The 26,921-nt window shown below is 66.8% G+C and overlaps 1 protein-coding gene across 2 annotated transcripts; it reads left to right on the forward strand.

Annotated features, from left to right (window-relative positions):
• Nucleotides 1-4,780: 4,780 nt before the first annotated feature.
• On the forward strand, nucleotides 4,781-25,843 carry INTS1 (integrator complex subunit 1). 2 transcript variants are annotated; one of them, XM_053926011.1, is made up of 46 exons: nucleotides 4,781-5,130; nucleotides 5,558-5,851; nucleotides 6,004-6,200; nucleotides 6,339-6,476; nucleotides 6,809-6,968; nucleotides 7,123-7,228; nucleotides 7,342-7,528; nucleotides 7,606-7,751; nucleotides 7,838-7,979; nucleotides 8,788-8,964; nucleotides 9,229-9,337; nucleotides 9,488-9,608; nucleotides 9,977-10,054; nucleotides 10,464-10,621; nucleotides 10,941-11,037; nucleotides 11,540-11,631; nucleotides 11,803-11,863; nucleotides 12,267-12,464; nucleotides 12,778-12,907; nucleotides 13,151-13,327; nucleotides 13,402-13,551; nucleotides 13,820-14,104; nucleotides 14,811-14,978; nucleotides 15,060-15,171; nucleotides 15,558-15,719; nucleotides 16,008-16,154; nucleotides 16,455-16,553; nucleotides 16,736-16,860; nucleotides 17,145-17,399; nucleotides 17,751-17,910; nucleotides 18,078-18,218; nucleotides 18,505-18,679; nucleotides 18,754-18,877; nucleotides 19,458-19,588; nucleotides 20,118-20,205; nucleotides 20,301-20,527; nucleotides 20,669-20,792; nucleotides 21,719-21,852; nucleotides 22,199-22,391; nucleotides 22,849-22,976; nucleotides 23,069-23,181; nucleotides 23,792-23,905; nucleotides 24,643-24,713; nucleotides 25,128-25,219; nucleotides 25,306-25,415; nucleotides 25,506-25,843. In XM_053926011.1, exons 1-46 carry the CDS (start codon nucleotides 5,073-5,075, stop codon nucleotides 25,619-25,621), a joined length of 6,570 nt encoding a protein of 2,189 aa, XP_053781986.1. In that variant the 5' UTR covers nucleotides 4,781-5,072; the 3' UTR covers nucleotides 25,622-25,843. The 2 variants fall into 2 exon arrangements, with proteins under 2 accessions (XP_053781986.1, XP_053781985.1); XM_053926010.1 differs by having other exon boundaries at nucleotides 7,123-7,227; nucleotides 7,335-7,528.
• Nucleotides 25,844-26,921: the final 1,078 nt, after the last annotated feature.

The following is a 26,921-nucleotide window of genomic DNA, read 5'->3' on the forward strand; positions in this document are numbered from 1 at the left end:
TCTCACACGCCCCCTACTGGGGACCTGGCCCGCAACCCAGGATGTGCCCTGACTGGGAATCCAACCCGTGACCCTTTGGTTCGCTTGCGGGCACTCAATCCACTGAGCCGCACCAGCCGGGGTGGGGGGGGAGATGTCTTTTTATGATGTCATTTTACACCCAGTACAGCCTCTGCCTGGCTCTGTCCCTCAGCCCCCTGCTCTGGGAGCCCAGGCTGTGCTGTGAGGAAGCCCACCCCCCACAGGTGGTCTCACTGGGGTCCCAGCCCAGGCTCAGCACAACAGCCTAGGGACGCCCGCGGGAGCCTCCAGCCCCAGCTGCTGCCATCCAGCAGCTACTGTGTCACAGCCCTCCGCCCCCTGCCGCAGCCGCTCACGGCTGCCCAGCTGAGCCCTGACCACCCACACTGGCCAGGAGAAGGCCACCGCCAGGGATCCGTGCGCATAGTGTCATCACTGGTACGGAACCGGCACCACGTCACACGCTGACTCGAAGTCACAAATGTAACAGGCCTGTCCTCAGTCCTGGACGGTCCTACTGGACCAGCCCACCCGGCCCCTGACAGAGCGGGAGGTGGCGTGGGCGGAGGGAGGGTGCGGTCGTTATCTGCTCCCTCTCCCACTGTCAGGGCGCACACCAGGGCGTTTTTCTCATCTCAAACGGGGTGCGCACTCTTCACAGGACACTTGAACGAGGCCACTCGAGGAAACAAAACTCCATGTGGCCCCCACCTGACAGTGTGGGGGCATCTGGATAGCGTGTGGGGAAAGGACGGCCCTGGTCACTGGCCCCTCGCCCTCCCATCCCACCCCTCAGCCTGAAGAAGGGGGAGGAGGGGCACCAGCAGGTCCCTGGTCTGTTGCCCCTAGAAGGGAAGAGACCCTTCTACCCAGCCCCCTTTCAGTCCCACCTGAAGTTGGCTGTGACCTCAGGCCCACCAAGCTCTGTGCCCTTGACGTCTGCCCTCCTTGCTCTACCAGAGCTGTCTGGTCACAAGGTGCCCTGGGGCCTCCCCTTGTCACTGAAACACACGCTGTACCCTTTCTCAGCCTCAGGCACTTGGGGGACCCTGGAATCTGGGTGGGGTGCTGGCTGGGAGTGTGCTGTCCTGTATGGGGTCCCCCTCTCATCCGTGCCTGCCTTGCCCTGGTTCTCAAACTGTGTTCCCCAGAACCCCAGGGTCCCACAGAGGAGTCCAGGCCCCCAGTCCCAGGGCTCCCAGTTTCCACGTGCCCCACCCTCCATGGTTGGCACCAGCTTTCTGTGGAAGGCGTGGAGACAGCAGCCAGCTGAGGCAGCCTGGGCCCTGGGGCCTGGGGGCCGCTGAACCCTGCGACCTCAGTGTGTCAGCCCGACCCCAACTGAACAGAAAGGGAAGCTGAGGCCAGGGTTGGGGGTTGACTCAGCCGAGGGGTCATGGGACTGGAGTGCCTCCCACCCCAGCACACCCAGGTGTGGGAGGAAGTCCCCTGTCTGATCCGGGAAGTGCCAGCCGTTTCCATTGGCCCACACAGATGCCGGCCCCAGCCCGGCCTTCTCCCCTCCCTGTGCCCAGACTTCTGGGATGCCAGCCTGCGAGAAACCAGAGTGCTCAGGGGCACGGACCTTAAAACCCGCCCCCTCCCATGACAGAGGACTCATTTCCTGGTGAGCAGGCAGGTCTATTTTCAGACAAATGTTGGAAAGCACTTCCCCGCCCCGGCCGCAGGCTGCCTCACTGCAGCATCCCCTTTGCGGGTCCCCTCACTGGCCAGGCTCTGCCCAGCAGGGGCTTGGACATCAGCCCCCTAAAGACAGGCGCCAGCTTTCCTGCACGGTCCTATGTGCCGCGCGCCTTGCCGATGGGGCCGCCACCCACAGAACCAACTCCTCGCGGACATCGAGACCATCACTGGGCTGATGGGGCTTCCCACTGGGAGAGGGAGCATCTAAGTTTAGAGGGCACAGTAGTTGGGGGATGACCAGGCCCCCAGGCACCTGTGGACTCTCCCTCCCAGGGCGCCTCGATGCCCCAACCCTCATCCCAAGGGCTGGGAGGTGCCAGGCAGGGCACATGTGACTGGGGCAAGCAGACTCTGCCCAGGTCCCAGCCCAGCTCAAAGACCCAGGCCCCACAGGGGCAGCAGCTGCTTCCTGGCCCAGAGGCAGTTGGACCACAGCAGCTGCAGACCTGCTGCCTCGCCCACCCCCTGCTCCCGCGGGCCCCTCCCCACTGTGCCGGCTGCCCCAGGTCCTCTACTGCAGGGACTCCTCCTCCCCCTGCAGTGCCACAGGGGGGCCCAGGGGAGGGCATGCCCATCCTGAGGTCCAGAGGCCAGGACCTGGCTGGTCTGGCTATCACCTGGCTCCAGGGACTGTACGGGTTAGAGGCCTGGGCAGGTCCCACCTGACACATCCCTCCAGGCTAAACCCAGCTCCTAGCACTTATGGCTTCTAAGTGCGGATCTTTCTCTCCCCCGCCCCCATTCCCCGAGTGGCACTCCAGGTGCTGGCAGTGGCTAGCTGGAGGCTTACATCTGGGGGAGGCAGGCCACACAGAGAGAGACAGCGGGTACCAGGATCCAGGGGTGGCTGTTCTCTAAAGGAAGGTGTTAAGGTGCTGGCCACTCCCCAGGGGGCCGGGACTGTGGTTTTAGGGGTGAGGGAAGAGGGGCACTGAGCTAAGACCAGGCTGGGGAGGGGGCCACAGGGTCTGCATGGAGGCCCTGAGGCATGTTCCAGGAACAAGGCCGGGACAGCCGGAGGCCACACGGCGGGAAAGGTCAGGCATGCCATGGCCGGTACAGGGCTGCAGTGCCCAGCGGGCTGCAGAATTAATGGCTGCTGTTCGGGCTGCCTGGTCTGTGGGGTGTGTTCCAGGAGTGAGGGCACCTGTGTCGGCGTCTGCAGGGGGCCCTGGTCCCCCAGAACTGCAGTGGGGAGGCCCCTTGCTGCCTTTCCTCCTTCCTGGGCCAGAGGTGACTCCCAGGCCTCAGGGAGGACAGCCCCCCAAAGCGGCTCCTGCCATCTGAGCCCCAGGCTGAGCTGCCCCAGAATCCACCTGACGCCACGGCCTCAGACCCCTGTGCCCAAGCCCAGCATCTTGGGCTTCTCTGGGCTTTGCACTGCCAGATGGTGTCCGGGAGGGAGGAACTTCCCTTGAGCTCAGGAATGGCCGTGATGCAGGCACTAGCAGGCGAGCAGCAGCTGCCTGCCTGGGACTGGACAGAGCCTGGAGGCAGGGAGGCTGGGCTTTGAAGGATGAGGAGGAGGTTATGGAGTGAGAGAGAAAAGGGAAGGCAAGGTTGGGGCTTGTGGGGGAGGGGCCAGAGCTGGCCTGGGCCCTGGGCCTTGCCTGACCCTAACCTGACCCTGACCCTGACCTCTGGCCTGTCCTGGGCAGAGGAGGCTGGGTCTGGCGACAGCCCACCTGCTGAGGGCACTCTACTCTCCCCTTGTCTGCCGGAAATGATTCCCATAATTGTCCATACTGAAACCCTGAGCTGAGGGCCGCACCACCCACCCTCCCCAGTATCCATGGGAGCTGCTCGCGGGTACTGCGTTCCAGACTCTGTCCACTTCTATTTTAAAAATATCTTATTTATTTATTTTTAGAGAGAGGGGAAGGGAAGGAGAAGGAGGGAGAGAAACATCAATGTCTGGTTGTCTCTTGCTGGCCCCCTACTGGGGACCTGGCCTGAAACCCAGGCATGTCCCCTGACTGGGAATTGAACCTAAGACCCTTTAGTTTGCAGGCCGGTGCTCAATCCATTGAGCCAGGGCAAGACTTTGTCTAGTTTTAGATGAATGGAACACTTCCTAGGTGCGGGTCCATGGACGGTTTCCTCCCTTAACCGTTGGAAGGGTCGCTTTGGCCCTTCGCAGCAGCTTCTGGACGCCCCTTGGCTGCACTGACCAGTCCAGGCGCTGGACACCCAGCCTTGATTCCAGCGGGCCAGCACCGCACTTTCACGACCGTCCCCCGTAGGGGCTCACCTGAGCCCTCCCTTCTAGTGGCTCCCCAACACAGTGTGGGCCGCAACTCGCTGCCCTGCGCAGTATTGGGCCTTCACCTGCATCGCTCCCCTGTCGCTCCCGGCAGCTCCTGCGGACGCTTGCTCCGGGCTTCACCCCAAGGAGGTCGCCGGGCCGGGGGCTGGGCTGCAGGCCGGGCTGTTGCTCCTGGCTCCTTGTTCCTGGTGGGGGAGGGGGCTACAGCCAGAGGTCCCGGACTTCTGAGACCCTGGGATGGCTGTGAGACTCCCAAGCGGAGGAGGGTGTGAGGGTCTGCGTGAGCGCGGAGCCCCGTCCTCCGCCGCGGAGGAGCCTCGGTGGCTATGACGGTGACCACTGTGCACGCCAGGACCGCGGGGCTCTGGCGAGGGGCTGCCCTCCACGCCCGCAGGAACAAGCCGGAGGTGGCAGGTCCCTTTTGCTCTTCTGGGCTGTGTCCCTAGGCTCCCTCCTACCTGCCCCGGTGGGGACCCCAGAGCCTGCCCTTTGCCCCGTAAATGGGAGAGAAGAACTCTGAAAGCCCAGAACATGTGGCTTAGAACCCGTGCCACCCTTTTCGGCCGTGTGTCCTTGGGCAGGTCACTACTAACATTAGCCTCAGCTGCACAAAGAAAGGGAAAGCTCCCAGCTCTCCGGAGAGATCCGCGGCTGCTCGACACCTCCGGCATCCCGCCGCCAGAGGACGCTGCAGGCGCCACAGCTTCTCTCGCCTACCCTCCCTTTGCCACCTACCCGCCCTTTGCCACGGCAAGATTTCGCTTCCGGTTTCTCCGGCAGTCGGGCCACTGAGGTTGGCTTCCAGTTCCGGGGTGGCCGTAGCAGTGGCAATCGCTCGGTGTCGTGGGCCGCTTGTTCGGGTACCACGGCTGTCGGTGACACCGACCCTCCCGGCGGTTCTAAGGCGGCGCTTGCGCGGCCTCGTCGGACTCCCTCCGCCCGGCAGGGCCCCATTGCCTCCGGCCCGACGCCCCGAGCGGGGAGGAACGAATGAATGAGCGAGCGGGTGAACGACTACCTGGCGCCAGTCTTCTCCCGGTGACAGCGCTGCAGCGAGGAGCGGCGAGGGGCAGGGGACGCCATGAACCGCGCCAAGCCCCCCGCCGTGCGCAGACCCAGCGCCGCGGCCAAGACCTCAGGTGCGCGGCTGCTGCCTGCGCGGGCGGCGGCTTCCAGAGTCGGGGTCGCGGGCCCCCGTGGGGAAGTTGGGACAGGCGTGACGGCCTCGGGAAGGCTGCTGTCCCGTTTCCATCGGCATCCGAGGCGGCAGACGCGCAGACGGTAGCGAAGGGAGGCCCGCTGGAGCCCCTGTGCGGCCGTGGGCGCGGTGCTGAGCCGCCCGAGTCTGGTCGCCCTCATCACACGCGTGTGCGTTATGGGTGGCTTGTCTGGCAGTTAGCACTGCGGCTATCAGCACCTGCTGGGGACCTCTGGGTGACTCGTTTCTGGCCACCCCGATCCTTCTTTGGTCCCCTTGGAAGTAGCGGGAGGTTGGAGTCTGTGCCCACGTTTTTCCCCTCTGCGCTGTGTGACTGTTCCTCGTTTCTCACCTCCCTCTCTGCGTAGGGCACCCTCCGCCTGGGGACTTCATTGCTCTGGGCTCCAAGGGTCAGGCCAGTGACTCGAAATCCGGGTCCACCCTGCTGAAGCCTGCGCCTTCTGGCTTGCCTTCCGAGCGCAAGAGGGATGCTGCAGCTGCTGCCCTGGCCGGAGCCACAGCCCTGCCTGGTCTCACCAAACGCCCCAAACTATCCTCCACGCCCCCTCTGAGTGCCCTGGGGCGCCTGGCCGAGGCCGCGGTAGCAGAAAAGCGGGCTATCTCTCCCTCAATTAAAGAGCCATCGGTGGTCCCGATTGAAGGTAAAGTCAGTCTCTGGACGTGCTCTGACAGCATATAGCCCGAGACCCTCGCTCACTGGGTATCTGGTGGGTGCGATGTGTCTGGTGGCTTTCGGGGGACTGGAGGGGCAGCGTCTCTGCCCTCCTGCTCTGACACGCCTCCCCACCTACAGTCCCGCCCCCTGCGCTGCTGGACGAGGTGGAGGCAGCGGAGCTGGAGGGCAATGACGACAGGGTCGAGGGCGTGCTCTGCGGGGCCGTGAAGCAGCTGAAGGCCACGCGGGCCAAGCCCGACAGCGCCCTGTGCCTCAGCCTCATGTACCTGGCCAAGATCAAGCCCAACATCTTTGCCACAGAAGGCGTCATTGAGGTGAGGGCGGGCTGGAGCCAGACGGGCCTACGGGCCGGTGCTGCTTCTCCTTCCTAGGCCCATCCGCCCGCGGAGCACTCCTGCTCTGCCTCGTGGGCAGGCAAGGCTCCCCCTGGTGATGGGCACTGTCTCTTGCAGGCTCTCTGCAGCCTTCTACGGCGGGACGCCTCTATCAACTTCAAGGCCAAGGGGAACAGCCTGGTGTCCGTGCTGGCCTGCAACCTCCTCATGGCTGCGTATGAGGAGGATGAGAACTGGCCTGAGATCTTTGTCAAGGTGAGTCGCCTCCCTAGGAAGCTCGGTGAACGTGCTGCTTTGGGGCGAAGCAGGCGGAGTGCCGTGGGAGCGGGAGAGATAGCTGGACTCCGGAAGGGGACAGCAGCAAACAGCATATTCTGTCAGGGCAGCTGTCTGGTGGCCCAGGGCCCACCAAGCCCTGTCCCCTGCATGGGCTGCTGGGAGGTCTTCCCGGGAGCCCCATCCGGGCAGCTGGCGGCATTCGGGGAAACGCTCGTCCTGCCTCCCCCACGGCCCAGCCCTTGAGCAGCCAAGGGCAGGTGGTGGTGAGCCACCCGCGGGGCCTGGACACCAGCCTCTGTCCCGGGCAGGTGTATATCGAAGACTCCCTGGGAGAGCGGGTCTGGGTGGACAGCCCGCACTGCAAGGCGTTCGTGGACAACATCCAGACGGCCTTTAACACCAGGGCGCCCCCGACGAGCACGCTTCTGCAGGGGGAGGCGGGGCGCAGCGGAGGGGACCTCAGTGCTGGTGAGAGAAGCCGAGCTCCCAGGCTTGGCTGGGTACGGGCTCTTTCAGTGGGAGGGGAGGGCTAGCACCACCTCCCGCCAGAGAGCCTGGCGTCAGGGGAGTGGGTGCTTGCAGAGTGGGCGGGCACGTGTGTCCACAAGGCCCTGATCCACAGGGAGCAGCCCGCACCCCTCGCTCACTGAGGAGGAAGACTGCCAGACGGAGCTCCTGATCGCCGAGGAGAAGCTGAGCCCCGAGCAGGAGGGGCAGGTCATGCCCAGGTAGGCTTGCAGCCTGGCCCCCGCTGGCACGGCCCCTGTGGGTGGGTGGCGGCAGGGGCTGGTCTCCTGAGGAGAGCCTTCCTCCCTCCTTCCGCCTCCCCCCTCTGGCCTAGGTACGAAGACCTCACGGAGAGCGTGGAGGAGTACGTCCTGGACGTGCTGCGGGACCAGCTCACCCGGCGACAGCCCATCGACAACGTCTCGCGGAACCTGCTGCGGCTGCTCGCCTCCACCTGCGGGTACAAGGAGGTGCGGCTCATGGCCGTGCAGCGTCTGGAGATGTGGCTGCAGAACCCCAAGGTGAGGGCGGTGCAGGGTCTCTGGGGCCCACCTGTCGCCGAGGCGGCAGGGTGGGGGCTGACGGCGCCTCCCCACAGCTGACCCGGCCGGCGCAGGACCTGCTCATGGCCGTGTGCGTGAACTGCGGCACCCACAGCGCTGAGGACGTGGACGTCATTTCCCACCTGGTCAAGATCCGCCTCAAGCCCAAAGTTCTCCTCAACCACTACATGCTCTGCGTGAGGTGCGCCCGGCAGGGTGCTGCGGCGGGAGGGTATCCTGGGGGCGGCCCAGCCCACGTCAGCACCCCTTTGCTTGGCTCGTGTCCAGGGAGCTGCTGAACGCACACAAGGACAACCTGGGCACCACCATCAAGTTCGTGATTTTCAACGAGCTCTCCAACGCCCGGAACCCCAACAACATGCAGATCCTCTACACGGTGCTGCAGCACAGCTCGGAGCTGGCGCCCAAGGTGGGGGCCTGCGGCCGGCGCTCACCAGTGGCCCCGGGTGCAGCTGCGCCTGGGGCCCCCGCAGAGACTGGGGCTGGAGAGGGGCGCGTGGCCTTTTCTGTGACGCTGGGTGCCTGGACAAGGCCTGTGGGGTGAGGCCGAGCTGTGCGGGAGGACGCTTGGGAGGCGGGACTGTGCCCTACGCACTTGACACTGGAGTCGGACCTGCAGGGCCCAAGGGCGTCTGCAGGCATCTCTGCAGGCCCCGCCTGGGCCTGTGGGCCCACTGGTGAGTCTCCCGTGTTCAGTGACCCTTTTGAAGGGACCGGAAAACGGCACTCCCGTCACTGACATGAGCCAGGCTTTCAAACGGCTCAGCTATGTGTCAGGTGTCAGGGCTGACACTGTGCCAGTCCTCTCTGTCACCCTGCACCCCAGCGTGTTAGGAGAGGTAGGGGACCAGTGGTCCGCTCGTGGGCTAGGGGTGTGGAGGAGCCCAGCCCGAGTGCTCGTCCCTACAGCTAGGGTGCCCTGTAGCTGACAGCTGCTGATTGGTCTGTCCATTGTTCAGCGAGGACCAGCCCCCACAGGCCGGCTGTCCTGTCAGGAGGGATGCGTGCCTACCGCCCGGCAGAGGGCCGGCCGGGTCTGTGCTGGGTGTGCCCGCGTGCCGATGTGCCTGGTGGAGCTGCAGGAGAACAGGCGGGCGTCCTGGACTGGCCCTGGGGACCTTTTGTGGGGCTGCGGGAGGCCCTGCTGGTGGGCCTGAGGCCGGGAGGGAGGCTGCAGGTGAGCATGCGGCGAGCCCTGTGTGTGGTCCCTGCCCCAGTTCCTGGCCATGGTGCTCCAGGACCTGCTGACCAACAAGGACGACTACCTGCGGGCCTCGCGGGCCCTGCTGCGCGAGATCGTCAAGCAGACCAAGCACGAGATCAACTTCCAGGCCTTCTGCCTCGGGCTCATGCAGGAGCGCAAGGAGCCCCAGTACCTGGACATGGAGTTCAAGGTTTGCCACCGCCGCCCCTCGGCTCGCGGCGGATGTGCCGGGTCTCCCCTTCTGCTGACACTCGCCGCCCCGCTCGTGCTGTTGGTAGTGCGCCGGGCTCAGTGGTTGGCACCCACGTGCGCAGCAGCCGGTCCCACAGGGCAGCACGGGGTCCTTCCAGCGAGGGGACCAGGGAGGGGCTGGCTGGGTGCCCCCAGGGGAGTCAGCAGCCTCTGGGCTGGGTGAGGAGGTGGGGACAGACTGGTAGCCGGGCTGTGCTTGCAGGAGCGGTTTGTGGTGCACGTCACAGACGTGCTGGCCGTGGCCATGATGCTGGGCATCACCGCCCAGGTGAAGGAGGCCGGCGTCGCCTGGGACAGAGGAGAGAAAAAGAGTAAGGATCGGGCTCCGCTCGGGGGCCAGGGTCAGAGACGGCGGGGCCCGGGCCAGGCTGCGGTTGGTGCTCCCGTGGCCCCAGATGGTCCCCGAGGCCCAGCCTGGAGCCGCCGCCCAGGCCCTCCAGTAACCCGCTCGTCCCTCTCAGACCTAGAGGTTCTGCGCTCCTTCCAGAACCAGATCGCCGCCATCCAGCGGGACGCCGTCTGGTGGCTCCACACCGTCGTCCCCTCCATCAGCAAACTAGCCCCCAAGGACTACGTGCACTGGTAGGGCCCGCGTCCCGCTGCGCAGGGGGCTCTGGGCAGAGACAGGCAGCCACTTCCCAGGGCTGACGGGCGACCCCTGACGGCTCGCCAAGCACGAGCCTGTCCCCTTGGCTGTGGCCCCTGGCTGATACCAGCCGCTGGGAACCAGAGGAGCTGGTGGACAGCAGTGGTCCCTCATGCTATGTGACACGGGGGACGTCCTGCGTGCCAGTGGGGGCGGCGGTGGGGTCCTGTCTGCCTGGGGTCGGGGCCACGTAAACCCCACCGTGTTGCCTGCCAGCCCCGTAGGTCTTGTAGGGGCTGCTGGGGGCCCTGGAGGAGGCGCCGTCCACGGGCTCCGCACCCTGACGGCTCGCCTACTCTCGCAGCCTGCACAAGGTGCTCTTCACTGAGCAGCCGGAGACCTACTACAAGTGGGACAACTGGCCGCCTGAGAGTGACCGCAAGTGAGCCCCACGCGCGCCGGCGGGTGTTCTGCTCCAGGCAGGGTCTACACTGCCCCGCCCCGCACAGGCCCCGGGTGGGGGCACTCCCAGAGGACCATGCTGCGCCAGTTGGGCTTCCCACCTCACAACCCTGGCGACGCCCACGCCGTTGGCCCTCCCCTTGCTTCCAAGCAGCTGTGCACACATGTCCTGCCTGCCCCCTACCCCCTCCTTGCTCATCTCACGCTCTCCCCCGTCCCCGTGTGGTGCCTGGCCTATCTGCCCCTGGCTCTGAGCCCACAGAGGCATCAGGAACCAGCCCTCCGGGAGAAGGGGTGGCCTTCCTGCTCTGGCCTGTGGCATTTGGTGCAAGGAGTCACCTGTGGGCCTGGGGCTGCCCCGCCGAGCCCCACCTCCTCATGTGCCGCAGCTTCTTCCTGCGTCTGTGCTCTGAGGTGCCCATCCTGGAGGATACACTGATGCGCGTCCTTGTCATCGGGCTGTCCCGAGAGCTCCCGCTTGGGCCTGCCGACGCCATGGAGCTCGCCGACCACCTGGTGAAGCGAGCAGCAGCCGTGCAGGCAGACGGTAGGGCCCCTCGGGCTCTGTCCCAGCCCCGTGGGTGTGCTCTCAGGCCAGTCCCCCAACAGTGCCCACTCTGCTGCTGTCCCCAGCAGTCCTGCCTGCTGTCTGCACCAGCTCAAACTCCACCAATGGAGACTTGCCTCAGTTTCCCCCAGCCAGCTCAACAGCTGCTCCCACAGGCTGCCCTGGGGCCTGCCGGTCGAATTTCACCTCCTGTCTGGTGCCTTTGTCAGTCCTCCCTTCCTCCCTGGCTTCTGGGGAGCGAGCCCCTGCCGTCTCGCTCCCTGGCGCCCGCTGAGCGGGCTCTGGGCCTGCGTTTCAGACGTGGAAGTGCTGAAGGTGGAGCGGGTCCAGCTGCTTGACGCCGTCCTGAACCTCTGCACCTACCACCACCCAGAGAACATCCAGCTGCCCCCAGGGTGAGGCGCTCGGGGCCCCCACTTATGCTGCCCCCCACCCCAGACTTCTCCTTCTGCCCTCAGGAGTGCTGCCTGCCCCTTGGGGGGCTCTGGGCCTGTCCGCAGACCCCCGTGAGCCCGGGACGACAGAGGCCCCTGTCGCCCATGGGCGCTGCAGTTCTGCCCCTGGCATCTCGCAGACCCTCCTGAGCTCATTCCCATTCGCTCCTTGTCCTCGGAAGGCTGGTGACAACTGTCCATTCTGCTGCCATCGCCCCTCACCGAGGTGTTTCGCTTGTGGTCACGTGCTCACGGTCCTTGACTCAGTGTCGTCAGTATGTGCCCTGGGCCGTGCAGCCGTCCCCACCATCCTGTTTGAGAACACCCTCCCCCCACACTGAGGCACAAACCCAGTGTCACGGACGCGGAAGCAGCTGCCCACTGCCAGGCTCTGGCCTGGGCCGACACTCCTCCCCGACCTTGGTGCAGCCGAGGCCGAACTGTGGATGTTCTTGCGTTGCAGGTACCAGCCCCCCAACCTGGCCATCTCCACCCTCTACTGGAAGGCATGGCCCCTCCTGCTGGTCGTCGCTGCCTTCAACCCAGAGAACATCGGTGAGTCCTGGCCCCACAGGTCCTTGGCTGGGCGTTGGCACCGCCACCTGGACCCGGAGTGGGGTCTGGCTGGGGCCTGGGCGTGAGCGGGGAGGAGGGGCCCCAGGGTTGGTGGGGGGCCGGGCAGGGTTGCTATGTTCTGACTGCCACCCACGGGCTCCTTGCCCCTAGGCCTGGCCGCCTGGGAGGAGTACCCCACGCTGAAGATGCTCATGGAGATGGTGATGACCAAGTGCGTCGGCTCAGCAGCTGCTGAGACAGGACGCCCGAGGGGTAGCCCGGTCGTCACCAGGAGGAGGAGTGCAGGCCGGGCTCCAGGCTGTGCTACACCCTCAGCCAAGCTGCCCCCTGGGCGCCTGTTTCTTGTGGGCCGGAATGTGTGAACTTGAGTCTTCCGGGCTTCCTCCTCTTCCCCTGGCTGCAGGGTGGGGGGCGGGCGTCGATGCTGCAGGGGCTTCCCTGGCAGCGCGTGCGTCGGGCTGGTGGGGTGACGCAGGCGGGAGTGAGCAGCGGAGCCGGGCCGCAGGGTGAGGCCGACAGAGATGAGGTGGATCGGAGGCGGCAGGAGTGAGGGCCGCCTGGGGCTCCACCTGAGCGTGGGTGTGCATGGTGACCAGCCCTCCGTCCTCCCTCAGTAACTACTCCTACCCACCGTGCACCCTAACGGACGAGGAGGCCCGAACAGAGACACTGAACCGGGAGCTGCAGATCTCCCAGCGGGAGAAGCAGGAGATCCTGGCGTTCGAGGGACACCTGGCAGCCGCGTCTACCAAGCAGACCATCACTGAGAACAGCAGCCTCCTCCTGTCTCAGCTCACCAGCCTGGACCCGCAGTACGGGCTGTGCACCAGCCCCAGCCCCAGCCCCTTGGCTGCCGGGATCCGTGGCTCATACTGAGCCTGGGGTGGCGGTGGAGGTGGGGTGGCGGGGGTGCAGCCTCTGAGCGGGTTGCCCTCCCAGTCCTTGTGGAGTCGGCCTTGGTGAGGCCCAGAGGGAGGGCAGCCAGTTTGGGAGCAGGGGGCCTGGGCCACTGGGAGGAGGGAGAGCCTCTGGGGGCAGCGGCTCCACTGTGCTCTCGGCAGTGCTGTCCGTGCCGTCCTTGACTCCAGGGGCAGCTCCTGACGGTCCTGTTCTCTGGCCTTCCAGAGGGCCCCCGCGGAGGCCACCCCCTCACATCCTGGACCAAGTAAAAAGCCTCAACCAGTCCCTCCGCCTCGGGCACCTGCTGTGTCGGAGCCGAAACCCGGACTTTCTCCTCAACATCATCCAGAGGCAGGCATGTCCCGCTGTGGCTGAGGTGGGGGGCCGGGGGGTAGCCAGGGGTGGGCGGGTCCCCCCCAGGGGCTTCAGCGCCCTGGCACTGCGAGACCGTGGCTGGAAGAGGGCCCCGGACGCACGGGCCACACTGGCCTGGCAGCTGCTGGACAGGACCAGTGTTGCGGGGCAGGGCTCGGGCCGTAAGGCCAGGAGGGGCCGAGGCGGGTGTGAGGCAGGAGCTGAGCGTGGCTGTGCCCTGCAGGCCTCGTCCCAGTCCATGCCCTGGCTGGCTGACCTGGTGCAGGCCAGCGAGGGCTCCCTGGACGTGCTGCCTGTGCAGTGCCTGTGCGAGTTCCTGCTGCATGACGCCGCTGCTGCCGCCGCCGCAGAGGAGGAGGAGGAGGGTGGGAGCAAGGAGCAGAAGGCCAAGAAGCGGCAGGTCAGTGGCTACCATGTCCCCCTGACGCCGCCCCAGCCCCGCCAGCCTACCCTGAGGTCCCCTTGTTCCTGCAGAGGCAGCAGAAGCAGCGACAGCTGCTGGGCCGCCTGCAGGACCTGCTGCTGGGCCCCAAGGCCGACGAGCAGACCACATGCGAGGTGCTGGACTACTTCCTGCGGCGCCTCGGCTCCTCCCAGGTGGCCTCCAGGGTGCTGGCCATGAAGGTGAGCCCGCAGCGCCGCCCACCTCCCCTGCCATCCTTGGCACCTCCTTCCGGGGGCGGGGAGGGGGGAGCAGGCACCTGCAGCGAGCCCGCCGACCTCCGCTCAGGGGCGGCTGCGCTGCTGCTTTCTCCTCTGCTGTAGTGGCTCCGGCAGGCTCGGCGCCCGTCCCCAGCAGCCTGCCTGTCCCCTGTGCTTCAGGAGCTGGCCTGCCCCAGTTGGGTGCACTGGTGGGGGCCTGGAGCTGACTGAGTCACATGTCTGTTTGCAGGGCCTGTCGCTGGTGCTGTCAGAGGGCGGCCTGCGGGACGGGGAGGAGAAGGAGGCCCTGGCGGAGGAGGACTCAGGGGACACGGAGGCACTGCAGGGCTACCAGTGGCTGCTGCGAGACCTGCCCCGGCTGCCCCTGTTCCCCAGTGTCAGCGCCCCTGCTGCCCTGGCGCTGCAGCAGGCCGTGCACGTGGAGACCGACCCCCAGACCGTCAGTGCCTACCTGGTCTACCTGTCCCGGCATGCCCCCGTGGGGGAGCAGAGCCAGCACAGCGACCTGGCCCTGGTGAGGGAGTGGCAGCCAGCAGGGTCAGCCCGTGGGGGGTGGGGGAGGGGCTTCCATCCAGAGCAGATGTTGAGGGCGGGAGAACCAGGGGCCGGTTGGTGCCAGGCTAGCTGCTGTCTCTGAGGCCAGGTTGGCTTGGCCTCCCTGGGCCGGGGGGTGGCCGGGCCCAGGCATCCTGCACTCCCGCTCCTGCTGAGGGGCAGCTGGGCTCAGGCACGTACTCCTGCCCTCGCCCGCCCCTGTCTGGGTGGCTTCCTCCCGCCTGGGTCTCCGGGTGCTCGCTGTGGCGCAGCGGCTGAGGGTGGCTCCTGTGGGGAGCCGGACATACGAGGGCCCTGGGGGCGGGCTCTCCCTGCCTGGATCCCCGCAGCGGGGCCCCGGCCTCTGCCGCAGTGTGGAGCGTGTGGGCGTGCGACCTTCCCTTGTGTCCTGGGGTCGCTCGTTCTGGTCACGCCTGGGTTGTGGCAGTGGGCCCTCTCCCTGCAGGGCAGTCCCCGCCGGGCCCTCTCCCAGGAACCTGTTGTTTCCCGCGGTCCCACCCCTTTCAGCCCCACGTGCTGAGGGGGCCGTGCGCAGGCCTCACCCTGCTGCGGGCACACTGCGCATGGTCGCAGTCTTGGTTGGGCCCCAGCATGCCCAGTGCGGGCGGCCTGTCAGCTGTCAGCCCGGCATGGGAGGGAGCCCCTGACGGCTGCATCTCCCCCAGGACGTGGCCCGGCTCGTGGTGGAGCGCTCCACCATCATGGCCCACCTCTTCTCCAAGCGCTCCCGTGGTGCCGAGTCTGATGCCGTTCTGGCCGCCCTGCTCTCCATCTTCTCCCGCTACGTCAGGCGCATGCGCAAGAGCAAGGAGGGGGAGGAGGTGTACAGCTGGGTGAGGCCGCGGCCCGGTCCCTGTCCCCCCACCAGCCCCGCCCACGGGCCTGCACCTGGCCTCACCCACCCTCCCCCGCAGTCGGAGTCGCAGGACCAGGTCTTCCTTCGCTGGACCGGCGGGGAGGCGGCCACCATGCACATCCTGGTGGTGCACGCTATGGTCATCCTGCTGACCCTGGGCCCGCCGCAGGGTGAGCCGCGGTCTTGGGCGGGCGGGTGCATGGGGCTCCTCCCCCTGCCTGTGCAGGGTCCCCCTGGGCACACGGCACGCCCCGTGCAGCAGACCGGCCTCCGGGTGCTGGCATCAGGAGAGGCCTGTAGGCAGTGTCCGGGTGCCCCCCCTGCCCTGGGCCTCCCCCTCCTTACTCTCAGCCCCGCTCTGAGACTTGGGGTTTCACAGAGGACTCACCCCACTCGTGGCCGACTCTCACGTTCCCCCAAAGCCTCCGTTTCTGTGGGGAGGGAGAGGAAGCCAGCCTGGCCTACAGTCATGCGCGGGGCTGGGGTTCCTCGGGCGGGAGGTCGGGAAGGCCTCGTGGAGCCAGCCCAGTTTCTCACCCTGTTCTGTCTCCTGAAGCTGGGGACAGCGAGTTCCAGGCCCTGCTGGACATCTGGTTTCCAGAGAAGAAGCCGCTGCCCACAGCCTTCCTGGTGGACACATCGGAGGAAGCGCTGTTGCTGCCTGACTGGCTGAAGCTTCGCATGATCCGCTCTGAGGTCCCTCGGCTGGTGGACGCAGGTGTGACCCGGACTGAGCTGGGCAAGGCTGGGTGAGGGTGGGCCAGGTTCATGCCCCCAGGAGATCGCCCGGGAGAACACCTGTCCTTGATCCTGTTCCTCAGGCGTGAGGCCGAGGGCCCGACATGAGCAGTCAGCATGGACAAGGATGGGGCCGTCTGGAAGCTCAGGGAGGGCAGGCGGGGCCCCTCGGGGTTCTAGAGGCCATGCAGTTGGGCGGTGCCTGGGCGGGGCCGTGGGCAGGCAGGTGGGGGCCCGCACGGTGCGCTCACTGAGTGGGTGACCTCAGCCCTGCAGGACCTGGAGCCCCAGCAGCTGCTGCTGTTCGTGCAGTCCTTTGGCATCCCTGTGTCGAGCATGAGCAAGCTCCTGCAGTGCCTGGACCAGGCCGTGGCCCACGACCCCCAGACCCTGGAGCAGAATATCATGGACAAGAGTAAGGGCCGGGGTCCCCGCACTTCGGGTCAGCGCCCGGAACCTGGTGTGTGCGGTGCGGGGTTGGGAACAGAGGAGCGGGGAGAGGGCACAGAGCCCTGAGCAGGAGCGTGGAAGCTGGGGTGGTCAGGGGGGCTAGGTCGTCACCGTCCAAGCCAGCCCGGGCCTCAGCAAGCCCTCGGGGGTAGGGTGCCCAGCACCGCCTGCTCCTGCTGAAAGGCCCAGCAGGTGGCTTCTGAAGTCTCAGGGAAGCCCAGCTCCCCTCGTCGGCCCAGTGCTGACCCCTGGCTGCCGTTCACAGATTACATGGCACACCTGGTCGAGGTTCAGCATGAGCGAGGAGCATCTGGGGGCCAGACTTTCCACTCCCTGCTCACGGCCTCCCTGCCACCCCGGCGAGGTACTAACCTGTCCTGTTCCCAGACCCAGCAGAAATGGTTGCCACTGGCCAGTGTCAGAGCCCCTGTCCCAAGGCCCTGTGCTGCCTGCAGGCCAGCTCTCTGTGTGGGTGGTGGGCCTCTTGGCCAGGCCAGCCTTGTTGGCGTGGCCCCGGCTGAGGCCCACCCCTTCCTCTCCCTGCAGATAGTGTGGAGGTGCCAAGACCCAGAAGCAGCCCGGAGCCACCTCTGGGCCAGGGCAGGGTCCGGGCCGGGACTCAGGTGCGGGTGCTTGGTCCGGAGGACGACCTGGCCACCGTGTTCCTGCAGGTACCACTGCTGCTGCCTGGGCAGCCCTCTCAGAAGCTGGGTATCCCCCAGCTGCTCCGTCTCCTCCTGCCCGGAGGGAGGACTTCCACCAGGAGACTCAAGCCGAGACTGAGAGAGGGCTCTGCTCCTTACAGGGAATGGCCGGCCTCCAGCGCAGGCCTCGGGCCAACGGGGGGGGGGGGGGGGGGGTGATGGTGATGGGCAGTGATGGGTGATGATGGGTGAGAGGGTCAAGGGCCCCATTCTGCCGTGCCTGTGCCGACCACTGCCCTTTCTCTGCCCAGGTTTTCCCACTGAGCCCAGGCCCGCGGTGGCAGATCTCCAGTGCCCGCCCCGCCGCCTTGGCTCTGCAGCAGGCCCTGGGCCAGGAGCTGGCGCAAGTCCGCCAGGGGAGCCCCGAGGTGCCGGGCGTTGCCGTGCGCCTGCTGCAGGCTGTGGCCCCCCTGCTGAACTCCCCACGTGGCGGGGCCCTCGTGGCATCCATGCAGCGCAGCCACTTCCTGGCCTGTCCTCTGCTGCGCCTGCTCTGCCAGTACCAGGTGGGTACATCCTCATCGTCCCTCTTCCTTACTGTGGAAACTGCCCCGTGGGCCAGGGAGGGGTGGTGTCAGCTGTGTGCCTGTCACCGGGACACCCTGGTTTTGCCGGAGTCTCCTCGCCGGGGCCGGGTCACGTGCGTGTGTTGTCATCTGTGTCTCTGCATGCTGTGTCTAGTCTTCCCCAGAACCGCGTGAGGGTGAGTGGCAAACCTGTGGTGGCGTCCAGGTGATGTCTTAGGCCCCGGAGCCCCCGGGGAGCGCTGTAGAGAGGCCTTGTGATACTGTCGCGGGTCACATCCTCAGGCGGGTCCTCTGAGCCGCCACGGCCACGTGCTCTGCTTGTCCCCACAGCGCTGCGTGCCCCAGGACACCAGCTTCTCGTCGCTGTTCCTCAAAGTGCTCCTGCAGATGCTGCAGTGGCTGGACAGCCCTGGCGTGGAGGCCGGGCCCCTGCGGGCCCAGCTTAAGCTGTTTGCCACCCAGTACTCGGCACGGCGCAGGACCAGTGACGGTGAGGGCAGGTGGGGGGCGGCCCTGTCGGCACCGAGGGGTCTGTGTGCCTCGATGGTGCGGGCGTTGGGGCTTTGGGGAGGCACATAGAGAGTAGGGAGGAGCCTGGGCAGTGGAGGGGCTCCCAGCCAGGCCAGGCTAGGGGGTTACATGGGCCTGTCCCTGCAGTGCGGACCGGGTTCCTGCACCTGGCTGAGGCCCTGGCCTTCCGTGGGGACACAGAGGTGGTCAGCTCCACCGCCCGGGCTCTTGTTGCCGCCCTCCGGTCCGGGGAGAAGTGTGGCGTGGAGCCCGAGCTTGTCGACAAAGGTACTGGGGCCTGGGCCTGTGCAGACCCCAGCCCAGCGGGCCTCGCCTGGGCTCTGCAGGGGCATTCGTGCCCATGACAGATCCATACCAGCTTCTGACCAGCTCGCCCCACTGTCTCCCTTCACCCCAAGGCAGGTCCCCAAGCCTCACCCACTGCTGGTCAGCCTGGGTGCAGGCCTGCCGGGCACTGCTGGCCCAGGATGGGGGGCTGTCCCGGAGTCCAGTGGTTTGAGGGCTGTCTAGCCTGATCCTAAGCTGAGTGGTGCGGCCTCTGTCCCTCCTGCAGTCCTTCGGGGCCTGATCGAGGTACAGTCGCCCCACCTGGAGGAGCTGCTGTCTGCTCTCTTCTCTGCCACCTCTGCCTTCCCAGCCTCCAGGCCTGTCACTGTGGTGAGCTCCCTGCTGCTGCAGGAGAAGGAGGAGCTCCCAGCTGGGGGGCAGCAGGACGCCGACAGCAGCAGGTGAGCGGGCGGGGCAGCAGCCAGCCCAGTGGGCAGCCCTGGCTGGCGCCCCTGAGCTCTCTGCTTCCTTTCAGCCTGGAGGCTGTGCAGCTGGGGCCTTGCTCGGGGCTCCTGGTGGACTGGCTGGAGATGCTGGACCCTGAGGTGATCAGCAGCTGCCCAGACCTGCAGCAGAGGCTCCTGTTCTCCCGGAGCAAGGTGGGCTGCGCTCTGCTGTGAACCGGCTACTCTGCTTGCTGGGACACTGGCTGGGAGTGGATGTGGGTCTTCCTGAAGGGAACAGGTGATCCCGTGGTCAGCAGGTGTGGAGCGGAGCCCGGCGGCCCTGATGAGGAGGGGTAGGCCCTTTCAGCAGCCGGGGTCGTCCCGGGCCCTGCAGGGAAGGCTGGGCCCTCGGGCGCCCGTCTGTCCATAGAGAGCACTGGGAAGCCTGGAGGGTGACCTGGGAAGAGCTGGGCCGTGCCCGTTCTCAGGCCTGTGGTCTCAGTGTCGTGATGGTCACTCCTACATTCCTGAGTCTCCTGAACGGCCCTGGCGCCTGTGGCTGTGAGCAGGACCCGGTTTTGGTTCGTCCCGTTGCTGTGGCTCGTGCACGTTCCGTCTCCGAGGAGTCGGGTGGTCTCAGCACGCGTGTCTTCTGCAGAGTGGCTGCTAGGCCTGGGACACAGGTGGCCAGGGCCGCTTCCAGGGCAGGAGCTCCAGGTCTCCCTCCAAACGGCCCCATCCCTCTGTTCTCTGTGGCCCGAGCAGGGACCACCCAGGCCTCCTTCCTCCCCAGGGCAAAGGTCAGCCGGGCCCTCACGTGCCCACTTTTCGACCCTACCTCCTGGCCCTCCTCACGCACCAGTCCAACTGGTCCACGCTGCACCGGTGCATTCGCGTTCTGCTGGGCAAGAGCCGGGAGCACAGGTGAGCGCCGCCTCCCACCCGCCCTGCACTGCCCTGGCGACACAGTGGGGCGGCACCCTGGGGCCCTCAGGTGTCTGAGTCAGGTCCTCGCCCATCTGGCTTCCCTGGGCCCGGGGCTCACTGGGCTGCCTGCTGGGGTTCTTCCTGCTGGGCCCAATGTCCCTGGCCCAGGTGACCCCAGGGCAGACAGCCAGGGCATGGGACAGTCTACTCTCGGGTCGCATCAGTGGCCGTCCTTCACACGGTGCTACTGGGGCCCACAGTGGCCCTCGGTGTGTTCAGCAAGCCTGTGGGTGGTCAGGGCCGATGGGCAGTAGGGAGAGGTCGGACAGGCTGGGGCCATGGCGCCCTCTAACCGCTGACCTGGGCCCTTACCCCAGGAGCTCCTGGGGGACCTCCCATGAGGTCCCGAGCACGCCCTCGCAGGGAGCCTCTCAGTGGCCCCTTCCTGCCCCCACATCACCGCATCTCATTCTGCCTGGAAACTGAAACGGGCTTCGCGCTCACCTGGGCTCCTCGCTTCCCCCAGGTTTGACCCGTCGGCCTCTCTGGACTTCCTCTGGGCTTGCATCCATGTGCCTCGGATCTGGCAGGGACGGGACCAGCGTACCCCTCAGGCAGGTCTCGGGGTGTGCCCCACCTGCGGGGTGGGGTCGTGTGTGGGAGCCGTGCCTTCCACCCCAGGGCTGACTGGCTGGTGGGCCCCTTGCAGAAGCGGCGGGAGGAGCAGGTGCTGCGCATCCAGGCCCCTGAGCTCGTCGGCCTGGTGGAGCTGATCCTGGCAGAGGCAGAGGCCAGGAGCCAGGACGGGGACTCCACGGCCTGCAGCCTGCTCCAGGCCCGGCTGCCCCTGCTGCTCAGCTGCTGCCGTGGGGACGACGACAGTGTCAGGAAGGTGACCGCACACCTGACGGGCTGCATCCAGCAGTGGGGTGACAGGTAAGGGCGCCACACTCAGGTTCCCGGGCCCCACTTGTCCCCTAGCTGACGTGAGCAGCACAGCTTGAGCCGGGACTGGGCGCCCGTGCTCGTCCCCCACCCTGTTGGCCCCTCACCCCGCCCTGCCCCTGTCTCTCCCAGCGTGCCGGGCCAGCGCTGCCGGGACCTGCTTGTGCAGCTCTACCTGCAGCGGCCAGAGCTCCGCGCGCACGCGCCCGAGGCCCTGCTGCATGGCGTGGGCGCCACCGCCAGCAGCATTTGCAAGGTGAGGCCCGGCACCGTGCTTGCACCTTCTGCCTCTGCTGCTGGGGTGGAGACCTGAGCTAGGGATCGGGGAGATGCGTGCACTCTCAGGCTTCAAAACTGTCAGGAGCCTGGTGCATGGCGGCGTCCTGTCTGGGGGCCCTGTCCCCTTTCCGACCTGGTGAAGGGTCTCGGACTTCGCTCTTCTCCTTAAAAAGTCCTCTGCGTGGGCCAGAGAAGAGCGGTGTCTTCCATGATGAGGGGCCGCTGGCTCAGGAGCCATGTGGTGCTCGGGATGAGATTTGACAGTTACATGCCCTGTAGCCACCCCACAGCCAGGGAGCCTGCTCTCACCCAGGGTCCGCCCTGCCTCCCCGCTCCCTCCTCGCGTCAGCGTGGACTTCCTGGTGTGTCTGTCAGCGGGCTTGGGTCTCGTGCCCCCTGCAGCATAGTCACTTCGAGACCCACACGTCCCACGGGTGTGGGTGGAGCGTTCGTTTTCGTGGCTTCTGTGGGCCAGGCCTGCCTTCTGAGGCCCACCTCTGGGGGACTGGTGGGGGGACAAGGGCAGGCCTGAGGCCCAGTATGCCCACGTCCCTGTGCAGCATTGCTTCCTTTCGTGTCTCTGTCTCTGTCTCTGTTGTTCCGCACAGCTGGTCGGACTGGGCCCGAGACGTCAGCTCTTCCTCTGCTCGTCAGGTCGTTTGGCCCAAAGCGAGAGCTTTTGTGTAGAGTGGTCCACTTGAGATACTGGGTGTTTGAGTTTGGGGACTTTGGCTACAGCCTGTTGGCCTGCAGAGGCGCCAGAGAGCAGGGAAGATTTCTGTGGGTCACTATAGGGCCCCACCTGGCCCTGTCGCAGCCCCTCCAAGGCAGCAGCAGGCTGTGGGGTGGGCAGGTGAGGGGCGCAGGTTGCGGCAGCCCCAGCCTCTGACCCCTTCCTTCCAGCTGGACGTTCTCATACACCGTTTCATCACTCTCCTTGCGGACACCAGTGACTCGCGGGCATCCGAGAGCCGCGTGGCTGACGCCAACATGGCCTGTCGGAAGCTGGCGGTGGCCCACCCCATCCTGCTGCTCAGGTACACCCATGGCTCTGGGGCCTCCACGGGCGCTGCTCCTGGCAGAGGTGCTCCTACCCACCCGAGGGGATGCCCCAGGGGTACTCGGCCCTGCCTTCACACCAGACGGCCGACAGCTGATGGGGAAGAGTGCACAGCTCCAGCCGGGGCAACCTAGCTGCAGGGCCTTGGTGCGAGGGGCCAGAGACCCCCAGGAGAGGGCGGTCAGCACATTGCACCTCCTCAGCGATTCAGAGCCAGGCAGGGTGGCCGCACTCGCCAAGCGGGCACTTCAGCCAGCTCCAGTGCGGTCTGGGTCTCCCTGTGTCAGGTGGTCGGGACCACCGAGTGCTCTTCCTGTCTCCAGGCACCTGCCCATGATTGCTGCTCTCCTGCATGGCCGCACCCACCTCAACTTCCAGGAGTTTCGGCAGCAGAACCACCTGACTTTCTTCCTGCATGTGCTGGGGGTTCTGGAGCTGCTGCAGCCACAGGTGTTCCAGAGTGAGCACCAGGGGGCGCTGTGGGACTGCCTGCTCTCCTTCATCCGTTTGCTCCTGGTAGGTGTCCACCTCTGCCCCTGCACACCCCACGGGTTGTGGGCCTGGACCCCGTTCCTGCACCCTCCCCAGCCATCTGCCCCCCTGCTCGTCCAGGCTGCTTCCACAGCCCTGGCCAGGCCCATCTGACCAGGACGGGGGTGGGTCCTTGGCCCACCCCGGGGAACCAGCTCTCACCCTGGGAAGCCCCCAGCTTTTCACATGCCAGTTGGGATTCAGGGCTGCCCTCTCTGCAGCTGCCGAGCCTCTGCCAGTCGAGTGTCTCCCTGTCTGCCCTGGGAGGCATGAAGGACAAGGCCCCTTTTGACCCTCTGGGACCCTTAATGCCCAGCGGCAAGCAGGAGCTGGCGGCCGGGGTGGTGCCCAGGGCCCCTTGTGAGGCCTGGGGGACGGTGTGGCCAGGCGGGGTGCGTTCGGGCTCTGAGCGCCCTGTGCCGCCGTGGCGGCCCCGTTGCAGAACTACAGGAAGTCCTCCCGCCAGCTGGCCCCCTTTCTCAGCAAGTTCGTGCGGTTCACCCACACGTACATCGCCTGCAGCCCCGCAGCAGCTGTGGCCTTCCTGCAGAAACACTCCGACACGCTCCAGTGAGTGCGCGCAGGGCCGCCCGGGCCCCCCGCCCCCACCCCCAGCCTCCGCTGGGACCAGTGTCCTCACAGTCGGCCTGTGCTCTCCCCAGCGACCTGTCCTTCGACAGCAGTGACCTGGTGATGCTCAAGTCCCTCCTCGCAGGGCTGAGCCTGCCCAGCAGGGATGGCCGAGCGGACCAAGGCCTGGATGAGGAGGGTGAGGGTGAGTGGACTCTCAGGTTCCGCAGGGAAGGGACCGCAGGCCTGGCCTCCCCAGCAGCACAGCAGCCCTGGGAGCCACCTCCAGTGTTGCTGGGCAGTGTGGGCCCGGTGGGGGCGTGTGCAGGCAGCACGAGAGGGGCTGTGGCCTGTGTGACTACATGGCGCCCTCACCACCCGGTGGTGCCCCAGCACCACGGGCAGGGTCGTTGGTTCTCTGGCACGTCCAACGAGTGGCCAGTGGGCCAGTGAGTGAGTGGCTGGAGGCCCCGCAGGTGCTGGCCCTTTGGGGCCTCTGCTGCCAAACCGTGGGTGTTGAGTGTGACTCTCGGCAATACCCGGGTGTCCGGCACTCGGGCGCTGCGTGCCAGTGAGCTCAGGGTGGGGGCAGAGCAGGTGACAGACACTCCCCGCAGCTGCGGTGGCGTCGCCTTCACTGAGCACCAGTGGGTCACCGGGTACCCTGCTCAGCCTGGGGGGGTGGGCGTGCCTTCCAAATGAGGACCCCTGGGTGTGGGGGTCTCCTGACCGTGCCCCCAGGGGGGCTTTCGAGGGCAACTCTCCTGGGGCGGCATTCTGCCTGCAGGCAACAGCGCTAGCTTCCTGTCTTCCAGACGAGAGCTCGGCCGGCTCCCTGCCCCTGGTCAGCGTCTCCCTCTTCACGCCTCTGACCGCGGCTGAGATGGCACCCTACATGAAGAGACTTTCCCGGGGCCAGACTGTCGAGGGTGTGTGTGGGGCCTAGGCCATATGGGCAGTTGCTGCGGGGTGTCTGGAAGAGCGGGCTATACTGGGCCCTGGGGGCAGAGGGCGCCTGTGGAGGGCAGGGACACGGGGTGAGGAGGAAGGCTGGCAGCTGCCCTGGAGAGCAGGCTCCAGACACAGCAGAGCGTGTGGGGGCATCTGCAGGAGGGAAGCCGGTGGTGGGCTGCTTGCCAGCAGGCACCCCCTGCAGGAGAGCTGAGGTCTGGTGCCAGGGGTTGGGCTGCAGGGCACCTGTGCGGGTGGTGCTGGGGTGCCCGGGATGACGTGTGTCGGGCTGGGCAGTCGTCTGGCAAGGGAGGTAGGGCCAGGGCCTCTGGGTCCAAATGCAGACCCCTGGTCCTTGGGTCTGCCCAGAGGAGGGTCTTGGGGAGGGGTACCCCTCTGGAAGCTTCCTTGACAACTGGCGCCATGGTTGGGGACCGCTGGCCTGGTGCAGCTGGGACGCCTGGAACACAGGCTGCTCCTGGGCCTCCCCAAGTGCTAAGGACGGTGCAGAAGGTTCTGGGAGGCACTGGCACTAGGGTTCTGCTTGGTCACATTGCACCCAGAGAGCCTGCCGAAGCTAGGCCAGGGACCACCTGGGGGTCCCTGTGGCACCCCGACCTCTGACCGCTGCCCCCCGCCGCAGCAAGGGGTGAGGCCCAGGCCAGCTGGGGTCCTGTTGCAGCTGCCTGGCCCTCACCTGCTTTGCCCGTCTTAGACCTGCTGGAGGTCCTGAGCGACATAGACGAGATGTCGCGGCGGAGACCGGAGGTCCTGGGCTTCTTCTCGGTGAGCGGGGGTGGGGGGCGGGGGCACGCTGCGGCGGCCTGCTGCCTGCACAGTGGCCTCCTCGTACTGGGAAGCACAGAGCTCCTACCATGTGGGCACTTCAGAGGCCAGGACAGAGGGGCCCATGTGGGCCCTGGGCAGGGAAGCCTTCGGGGGTGGGGGCAGCGCGTGTCCCCCGAGCATGCTCATGGTCCAGCACGGGCCGCTCTGCTCGGGGCTGGCGCTTGCTGATGACGTGCTTCCTGCCCACGGGTCGGAGGTCCAGAGCTGTGCGGGAATGCGGGAGGGAGCTTGGGGAAGGGGGCTTCCCTGCTGTCGTGGCAGCCATCAGAAGGCTGAGATCTTGAGGGCTGAGGGCTTGTGCCCTGGACAGCAGGGCTCCCGTCACACCCCCACCCCCATCCCACTCCACAGACCAACCTGCAGCGGTTAATGAGCTCTGAGGAGGAGTCCTGCCGTGGCCTGGCCTTTAGCCTGGCCCTGCGCTCCATCCAGAACAACCCCAGGTGAGCCTGCCTATGCGGCCGAGTCGGGAGCCCTGGGCCATCTTGGCCTTGGGGGAAGGTGCCCACCGAGCTCGTGCCTCTTCCAGCATCGCGGCCGACTTCCTGCCCACGTTCATGTACTGCCTGGGCAGCCGGGACTTCGAGGTGGTGCAAACTGCCCTTAGGAACCTGCCGGAGTACACCCTCCTCTGCCAGGGTGAGTCCTCGGCCGCCCCGCCCAGGCGCCTGGTGCCTCTGCAGCCCTCGGGCCCTACAGCCCCACCTGAGGGTCCTATCTCCCCCACAGAGCACGCGGCCGAGCTGCTGCACCGGGCCTTCCTGGTGGGCATGTACGGCCAGGTGGACACCAGCGCCCAGATCTCGGAGGCCCTGCGGGTGCTGCATATGGAGGCGGTGATGTGAGCCTGCCGGGCCACCGCGCACCAGCCCTGGGCCCCTCGACTCGCCCGCCAGGGTCCCCGGGCCAAGCCCAGGGGCCTCCAGTTCCCTGACGCTCCCCTGCCCACAGCTAGCAGGGATAGGGGTCTGTCCCCCAGTCATTGCCCTGCCTGTAGGGACAGAGACGCAGTGGGGAGGCTGTCCCCAGCGGGGGGCGGGTGTCGAATGAAGCATTCTCAACTCGGAGCTGGTGCTGGGGTGCTTGTGTCCCGTCCGCCTGGCCTGGCCAGCCACCTCCTGGGGGGGCGTGGGGAGCCACCAGGATCTGTCTGGGGACAGGAGGGCCTGCCTGCGTGGGCCCGGGCAGCATCAGGAGAGTAGAGCACGGTCCCCAGGCCCCTCCTGGCCCCGAGGCCTCTGCTGGGGCTCAGCTGTGGAGCAGCCTGTGGCTCTGGCAGATTGTAGTCTCCCCGACAAGGGGCCCCCATCCGGGAGCCACTGCCCCGGGCAGCCACTGCCTCGGGCCACCTCCAGTGTTGCTGAGGGACAAAGGCCTGGAACAGTTCCTGTCCGCCATGGACGGGGAGCTGTTGCGGGGGTCTCTGCCCTGAGCTTGGCAGAGACAGTGGCCGGTCAGTGGCACTCGTGAGTCTGTGGGTCCCCAGACTGCAGGAGTAGCTCTGCCCCAGCCTTTCCTTGCAGCCACTCACTGCAGCCAGAGCACCTTCCTGGCCCAGGTGTCACGCGTTCTGACCCCCTGCTGGCGCCCCCCGCTCCCCCCCCAGCCCCGCACTGGGTGGGGTGGGCCCCTGTGTTCCTGCTGCGGGGATCTGCTGGGGTCAGGTGCTGGCTTCTGCTCCCTGTGCACTCCCAGGCTCCTGCTCAGCTGGGACCACCAGGGGGCGCTGTGGCTTAAGATGGACTGAGGCCCTTCCGGACACCCAGTCCCAGTGGGGTCAGACCCGACTATCCTGGCCATGCTGGGCCTCTGGCCCCTTGCTCTCCAGGGCACCCCTGCACCCTCCCCAGGGCTCCTGACCCGCCGGACTGTGGGCCGTTGCCTGCACAGCAGCCCCTCTGTGTCCAAACCCTTCCTGTTGGCCCTGGGCCATTTGAGTGGGCTGATTCTCAGCCCTGCGGAGGGGCCCACAGAGCCTAGCTCGGGGCACCAGCACCCCGCCCGGCTGCCAGGAGCTGCCTCATCCAGCGCACCCCTTTGCATCATACTGCTTACACAATCCCCCGCGCCGCCCACCCCGGCTTGGGTAACATCCCTTGGGACACCCACATGCCCCAAAGTACCCCCGCCTCACCCAGGGCCCCA

Source organism: Desmodus rotundus, chromosome 6, assembly GCF_022682495.2.
Source record: "Desmodus rotundus isolate HL8 chromosome 6, HLdesRot8A.1, whole genome shotgun sequence".
NCBI classification, from domain to species: Eukaryota; Metazoa; Chordata; class Mammalia; order Chiroptera; family Phyllostomidae; genus Desmodus; species Desmodus rotundus.

Coding starts and splice junctions, on each gene's coding strand:
- INTS1 (XM_053926010.1), top strand. CDS start 5,073: ATGAACCGCGCCAAGCCCCCCGCCGTGCGCAGACCCAGCGCCGCGGCC. Junction 20,206..20,300: donor GGGACCAGCGTACCCCTCAG/GCAGGTCTCGGG, acceptor GGCCCCTTGCAG/AAGCGGCGGGAGGAGCAGGT. Junction 23,182..23,791: donor CCTGGATGAGGAGGGTGAGG/GTGAGTGGACTC, acceptor CCTGTCTTCCAG/ACGAGAGCTCGGCCGGCTCC.